The 7,739-nt window shown below is 44.4% G+C and overlaps 1 protein-coding gene across 1 annotated transcript; it reads left to right on the top strand.

The window, feature by feature from the left end:
* Positions 1-2,675: 2,675 nt before the first annotated feature.
* On the top strand, positions 2,676-7,336 carry LOC149853954 (putative G protein-coupled receptor 139). The gene is made up of 2 exons (XM_090026287.1): positions 2,676-2,827; positions 6,411-7,336. The coding sequence occupies exons 1-2, from the start codon at positions 2,755-2,757 to the stop codon at positions 7,334-7,336; spliced, it is 999 nt and encodes a 332-aa protein (XP_089882413.1). The 5' UTR covers positions 2,676-2,754.
* The last annotated feature ends 403 nt before the right edge of the window (positions 7,337-7,739 follow it).

Genomic DNA, 7,739 nt, shown 5'->3' with positions numbered 1-7,739 from the left:
AAGATATAAAGTGCCTTCTGTACTTTAGGTTTCAGCTTTCCAGTTATTTATCAATAAAAATGTATGTGACTGGCAACAGTCTGTGTAAGAGCAACTTAACAGCATTGATCACCCTGCAAAGTGCTGAAGGAAATGTAATCTGACCTGGCCTTCATATAAGTCAGTGGTGTAATTATATTTAGAATCCTTAAATATTATTTAACAAAAAATCAATTGTCATACGTTAACAATATTTAAACATACCTTTAAAGTAGTCTCATTTCTTTATGTATGATCCACCAACTATGTAAATGACACAATTAGTACAATAAACATCACTTTTAATAAGTATAATTGCAACTCATAGTTCAAATAGCAAACGAATACATTTTATTTGAATTACCCTCTCCTCTCACTGCCTTGGGGCATGTCCTGCGTGTGAGACCCAGAGATAGCCAAGCTGCCTTAGTCCCAGCTGCTCGGTGGGGCCAACCCTTCTCCTTCATCTTCCATTCCCATCACTACCTGCTGTATTCCCTCACTCGAACCATTCCCCACAGTTTTTGCCTCTGCAGATGCCATCTCTTGTGGGCCTCACTGGAGCATTGATCAGTGCAGGCATTGATAATGATAAGTACATATACTGTTCAGGCTTTGCCAAGGCATTTACCAGTATAGGCCTTGCTAGAGCTGTGAACTAATTCAAGATGCACAATACTGCTAGGAAAGGGAATCAGATACATCAAGACAAGCACAGCAGAACAATACTTGTATGATAAAGAGCAGGAACAAAGATCAGGATGCAGGACAGGCACAGGGTGGGCTGAGGTACCAATGGAATATAATACATGGCCTCTTTCAGTCAACATGCTTTCCTTCAGCACATGGGCTGATCTGTATAACAGAAAAGCTGGGAAACTTGAAATTTTGTATTGGCCTAGAGGATGTGGTTTGTGCTAGTCCATTGTTGCAGGCAGGAATGAGTTAATGGGAATGACAACACCAGGTCTTGGAGAAAATAAGTCTCTCTGAATCTCCACCACCAAACTGAGCCCTGCAGTCTTTTTATGTATATTGCGATCTCTGGATACTGGAATCAAAGATGAGTGGATGGTCATCACACATATAGATACGTCCTTCCCCATTCCCCCTTAGACACAGTCCCTGTTGTCCTCACAGTCCATGCCCTAACAGGGTGCTGTCTAAATCAGTGGTTTTCACCATTTTTTAGGCTTCCATCACCCTCTATAACGCCTGTGAATTGGGCAGCATCCCATTTCAATAGCACATGTATTTAAGCCAGCACTTAACTCTTGGCACAGGGCCTGGGGGTGAGGGAAAAGGATGGAGCACTTAGTTCCTCACAGAACAGTGAGGCATGGATGATTATGAGCCTACTGTCTCATACTGGAGCTTTGGCAAGTCCAGACAAGGCTTCACGTAGCTCCTTACACATGGACCAAGTCAGGGAGGAGGGAGGAAAGCAAGCAGTACTCTAAACCCTTTGAATTCTAGAGTTAATTTTGCTTGTGGACCATTGAAAACACTGAGTGCCAGCAGATACCTTTATGAAGAATAGGCTATACCACCTGCCCCTTGACTGTGACAGTCATCTGTCCAACTTCAGCTCAGGTGGCAATAACAGGAGATAAAAGCTATAGTGATAAAAGGGAAAAGCAAGCCAGCAGCTTTCCATCACGGGGCCAAAACACCCCCCAAATCTTGGGAACTGGCAACACTGCACCCCCTCCTTTCCATCTCCATTTCTTGCTGCTTCTGATATGTGCATAAAAGTCTCTTTTGCTATTATTTAGAGACAGAACCACAAGGGGGAAGAGAACATAAATGCTAGCAGTACTAGCTCCCCAGTAATATATTACTAGAAGTACTAGTTCCTAGCTAGTGCTAGGAGTACTAGCTCTGAGACCAGCAGGAATGGGCTTAGCACCCAGGCTTAGCGACATTTGGAGTGTCCACTGCAAACTACTCCTGACCAGTAACAGTGTTGTTAATAGCCCAGCAGCAGCAAGGACTAATATTATTTTGACACCAGCACCATAATGTGCCAGGTGCTGCATACGCACATGGCAAGAGAGAGGCTATGCCCAAGAATCTGGTAATGCAGACGGGGTTAGAAGGAAGGAGGCATCATTATCCCTGTTTTGCAGTACAGAGGCTAAGAGCCATATTTTTAAAGGTAGTTGGCTGCCTAAAGATAGAGTGGGAATTTTAAAAGCAGCTAAGTAGCTTTGGTGCACAAGTCCTGCTACAATCAATAGGAGTTAGGCATCTAACTACATCAATGCCTAAATATATTGGAAAATATGGCCTTGCATGTCTTTTCCAAGAACAAAAAAGGAGTTGTTGGGTGAGCCAGAAATGGACTCCATGTAGCTTCAATGCCTGTCTTTAAGCATGCACCCAAATTTCCTACTCTGCTGCTATTCAAGGAATATGAGCGCAAGATGCTCTATGCCCCTAGCCCCTCATCTGCTACCCACTTGTGCCTTTCCACCAAGGTCCTGCTTTAATTTGTATGACTCTTAACAGTTACATCTGCCTGCTGTGGAGCCTTCTTTCTGCAGCTGGGTAATCATTAACATGGGGTTTATAGAGCCTGGGGTAAATTAAAAAAAAACAGGACTTGTTTGTTCATGGGGAGCTTGTTAGGAGAAAGAACTCCTACCACACATACACAACCTGAAAATCCTCAGGGGGCTGCTGGATTTGTTAGACAGTTATTAAGACCTTCAGAAAGAAGAGCTGCTCTTCAGAATGACTCGGGATCATTGGATGATCACTCTGCAGAAATTGTTTTATCCTGCCCTGGCTGTCATTGGAATCCCATGTGAGTATGCTGGGCAATACGGCGTGGCCAAAAAATAGCCTCTTCATAGATTTTAAGGTGGGAAGGAGCCATCAGAATCAGCTTCTCTTTGACCTTGTGCATAGCGCAATCCACAGAACCTTCCCCATGGGTTTATGCTTCCAGAAAAGGGAACAAAGGACAGGTCAGGCAATGCCTGTGTGCACCTCTGTAGAGGCTTCTCTGTTGCGGAGGATGTTACTCAGAGGTGAGTCACCAAGATGCAGAGAAATATCTTGGTCAAAAAAGGCAGAGCAGCAGATAGGTATTGATGTTGCTCACCGGAATGCCTTCTCTCCTTTCCCTTGTCTCAGAGAGGCTGCAGGAAAAGGACAGTAATAACTGCACAGCCCTAATTGCCCCACGACACCAGCACTGGCTGCAGTGCATGTGCCAAAATTGAGTATTATCTTTGCCATCACTTCTCTTGAGCAATGTCCACAGATCAGCACAAAGAGCCCTGCACCAAACACAGTAATTCAGGGGTGAGCAAAATGTGGCGCACAGGCCAGATGCAACCCACCAGGCCATTCCATCCGGCCTGCAGGACCCCTAAAATATTTAGAAAATTAATATTTGTCTGCCCCTGGCTGCCTGTCGTGCAGCCCTCAAAGGCTTGCCAAAACTCAGTAAGTGGCCCTCCGCCTGAAATAATTGGCTTCCCCTGGAGTAATTGCTCTGAACCTAATGGGCTAAAATGAGCTGAGTGCCACAGAATCTCTATACATTTAAAACACCTCCCTTTCAGAAATGGATGTCAGAAAATGATAAGAGAGCTGAAAGCTTGGGTGGGGCATCTAACTACATCAGCTTGAAGGCAGGGTTGGAACAGGGAAAAGCGCTCAAGTGGGATGAAACAGGGAATCATTTGATGTGTCATAGAAATCGGCAGTGTGTGTCCACGTTCTAACAGCACAGGCACCATTTTGAGCAGGCAAGGACAAAGATCAACCAGGAATGAGAGGGAATGCTATGCATGATGGGGAAAAGGTTGATGTGGCCAAGAGACATGGAGACAAAGGGTTCCTATAGATGTGCTCATTCACGTTCTAATTAGAGCAGGTTGGAGCAGACTTGACTAATCTTCCTGCGTGCAGTGCAGTGTGGGAAGCAGCAGGGGGACGGCCAGCCATGGAAAAGTTCACCTGAAATACAGAGGTTCTCACTGGACCTTTTCCACACTAACTCACCCCTATATAAATTGAATCCATTTTCCAAGTAGATTAGCCACTTTGCAGGAAGTGGCCAGGGAACTTCAGAAAAGAATTGTATTAGGTTGGGGTGTCAACGATGTAGCCTGTGGGCCAGATCCAGTCCACAGAGTTGTTTTACTGAGCCCAGCACCAAATGCCCAGCTATAAAACCCTGTTAAGGGCACATCAGTGGTGTGGGGAGTGAGCAATAGCTGTGTTAACTCCCATGCTACTGTCGCTGCTGGGGCTGGGGCTGGCCCACAAGGACCCCAATGGTCCTATCTGGCCTGGACGCCCAGTGAATTTAACACTCCTATACAAAGGTGGATGTTAATCACTTTGATCTGGAAAAACAAAACTTCATGCAAACACCCATACATACAAATATGCCCTAAAGGATCCTGAATAAGACAAATATATACCACCTCCCTAGTTATATTTTCTCATTGTTAAAAATTTGCACCTTATGTTTGCTATCTAATTGTCTTGCTTCTATTTTCTCTGCTGGATTTTGTCTGTCTTCACCTGCTGGATTAGAGAATGCTGTACTATGAGAACTTGGCTTCATGCATAAGTACTTTCCGACCAAGCTCAAGTCTCCTCTTACAGTTCTCTTTGATAATTTAAATAGATTGAGTTTCTTAAATCCCTATCAGAAAGGTAGGCTTTTCAGGTAGGCTTTACATGAACCCTGCAGTTCTTATAAACGCTTTCCACTGTTTCAGCATCCTTTTTGAAATGGGGTGTCATGGGTTCTGCATTCCCACCCACTGACCACAACAGAAGCTGAGTGGTCTCACAGCAAGAGAACATTAGGAGTATGAAAAAATTATGAACCATTTGGTATTTCTTACTGCAAATTTTTTTGCAACATCCTGTACATTTTTCTCAGTCTTCATTTAATAAGCACCAGGCTTGTAATCCTTTTAATAAGCGCTTGGCTCCATTGGCATTGATAGTCAAAAGTCCTGTTGAGACTGACTGAGCCAGAATTTCACCGTTTGTTTTGAAGTCGCCAGCAGCTGAGTCTCCTTACGCTTCTTCATAACAGATACATTTGTAAATCTTTATAACAAAAGGGTTTGTTTGGATTTGGGTGATTTGGTTTTAGTGATTGGGCTTTTCTATAACGTGGTTGTCAAACAACTATTGTGGGAAAGTATTTTTATTCTAGGAAAATATATCCAGGCAGAATAGTTATTCCAGAGTTGCTTAGCCAGGCCAGTTAATTTTGCCCATGCAAACAGAGCCATCACAGATATCAGGGGTGTCTGTTTTCTTTTTTTGCAGCTTGGTGGGATATTGGATGTATATTGGAAGTAGGATAAGTGAAGAGGGGGTGACCGTTGCAGCTACTGACACAGCAGCCGTCAGAACTATCCCATGCACTATACCTGCACACACCTTCCATGATATTTTTCTAATACTGGGAGCTCTGTTCCAATTTAAATCTAGGGTGCTTTTAATCCTTATTTTCTCCTATTCATTTACCAAGGAAAACATAACCTGTCAGCCTATGAATCCCTTCCCCTCTTTAATTTACCAGAACGCCTTGCTTTGTCCATTGTGCTGTCATAATTTCATCAGTTTTCCACTTGCCCACAGATTTCCAGGATGGACAGAGACCTGAATGTCTAATGGACAAAGCAAAACTCTTTCATGGCCATAAAGAAATAAAAATGGGAAGGATTTGATTTTCATTTCTCGGTTATCTGTACTTCAACCTGGCAGAAAAATCTCTCTAGCAAACCAACAGCCATAGCCTCCCCTGCCCTGTTTACGAAGAAGCTGACCAGAATAGCTATTCTGGAGTGGCTCCCCAGATCAACACTTTATTCTGGAATAAAAGTTTCTTTATCCAAAAATGCTGAATGCACTTCCAAAACACAATAATAACTACTGAATACTGTCATTTTTATTCCAGATTACTGTGACACTGGGAGCTATTTGGGAGCATTAGGAGGCATTGTAGAGCAGCTTATTCTGAAACATATAACTGGGCGATAGGCAGGGAGAGGTGAGTAGATGAACTGGAGTTTTTAAGTTTTAGAGCATTGCTTGGGGAATCTATTATTGTTTCTTACCTCGTGGGTTGTTTTTCTTTTATTGTAAGCTGGCCTGAGCCTTTCTAGATAGAGTGAAATAATAATACAGTATATCAGTCATTGTCCCCACGTGGACTGGGAATGCGATCTAAGGATTGGTGGAACCCCACAGGGCTGTTGTAGGATACGGGCTCAGAGAGGATGATGATTTGGCATAATTTTGTGCTGAGATGGTTCCTCTTGGATTTGGGGTTCAGCAAAAAGGGAGGAGACAGCTGTCCCCAGGTTAGCTCCCAACTCCTATTTGAGCTGCTGTCTCTCTTTCAGCAAACATCATGACATTTGTAATCTTCTGGAGAAAGGACGGCTTAATCTGTACTTCCAGCCGCTACCACCTGATGGCGATGTCCTTGGCCGACACTATCGTTCTTATCTTCATTGTTATCATAGAGATGATCCTGAAATACTACAGCCTGGAGCCTTTCTGGTACAAGGACCCCTGGTGCACCCTCCGGGACGTCTTCAGGTATGGATCAGTCAATGCCTCTGTTTGGCTGGTGGTCTCCTTCACCACTGAGCGTTTCATCGCTCTGAACACCTTCAAGCTGAAGGGGAGGATGTGCTCCCCAAGAAGCACACTTTACACAATCATCTTGATCCACATCTGTAGCTATGCAGCAGCCATCCCATATTATTGGTCCGACAAATCAGAAATAGTAAACGGAACAGGAAGTGCGGTCTGCGTGTACCACCCAGACCTCCCTGACTATTTCATTGAGGGTCTGGTTTGGTTTCAGACCTCCCTGGGCAACATTATCCCCTTTATCATCATCTTCACCTTGAATGGCCTGAGTCTTCGGCAGATTATGCTCAGTAACAAAGTGCACTGTGGGAAGGATGGAGGGATTCACAGAATGGTTTCAGGGACACACTTTGGGAACCAGAAGAAGAGATCTATCATCCTCCTGGTCACTGTCTCCATGACATTTGCTTATCTCTGTACCACTAGATTTGTCACACAAATTATTCTCAAGACCTGCCATTGTGACATTGATAGACAGGATTACTCCAAAGGCATTAATGTTGCAGCGGATATCGGCACCATGTTGGAACTGACCAACACTGCGGTGAATATGTATCTCTATGCTTGCACCCAGTCTGCTTTCCGCAGGGAGTTAATCCACTGCCTTAAAGCACTTCTCTGTCCTTGCAAAGCACAGAGAAAACTCCCTCCAACAGTCTTCCAGGTGTGATATATCTCCCACTGTTTTATGGAGAAGTCTTGCCACATGTTCAACAGGAAGCGGGAACAGCTCCCTGTGACTTCCATAGATTTTCAGGGTAGGAAGGGACCTCAGCAGACCGAGTCCAACCCGCTGCCCTGGGCAGGAAGAAGCGCTGGGGCCAGACGACCCCAACCAGGTGTTTGTCCAGTCTCTTCTTAAAGACCTCCAAGGCAGGGGAGAGCACCATCTCCCTTGGAAGCCCGTCCAGATTCTGGTAACCCTTACTGTGAAGAAGTTCGTAATGTCTAGTCTAAATCTGCTCTTTGTCAGCTTGTGGCCATTGTTTCTAGTTACTGTAAGGGATGCCTTGGTAAACAGAGTATCTCGTATTCCTTGCACTCCCCCCCTGCCTCCGACAAATTTGTAGACA

This window comes from Crocodylus siamensis, chromosome 13 (genome assembly GCF_052110815.1).
Source record: "Crocodylus siamensis isolate JL-2025a chromosome 13, ASM5211081v1, whole genome shotgun sequence".
Lineage (NCBI taxonomy): Eukaryota > Metazoa > Chordata > Crocodylia > Crocodylidae > Crocodylus > Crocodylus siamensis.
The sequence above is the reverse complement of the archived record's forward strand: the minus strand, read 5'-3'. Positions and strand labels throughout refer to the sequence as shown.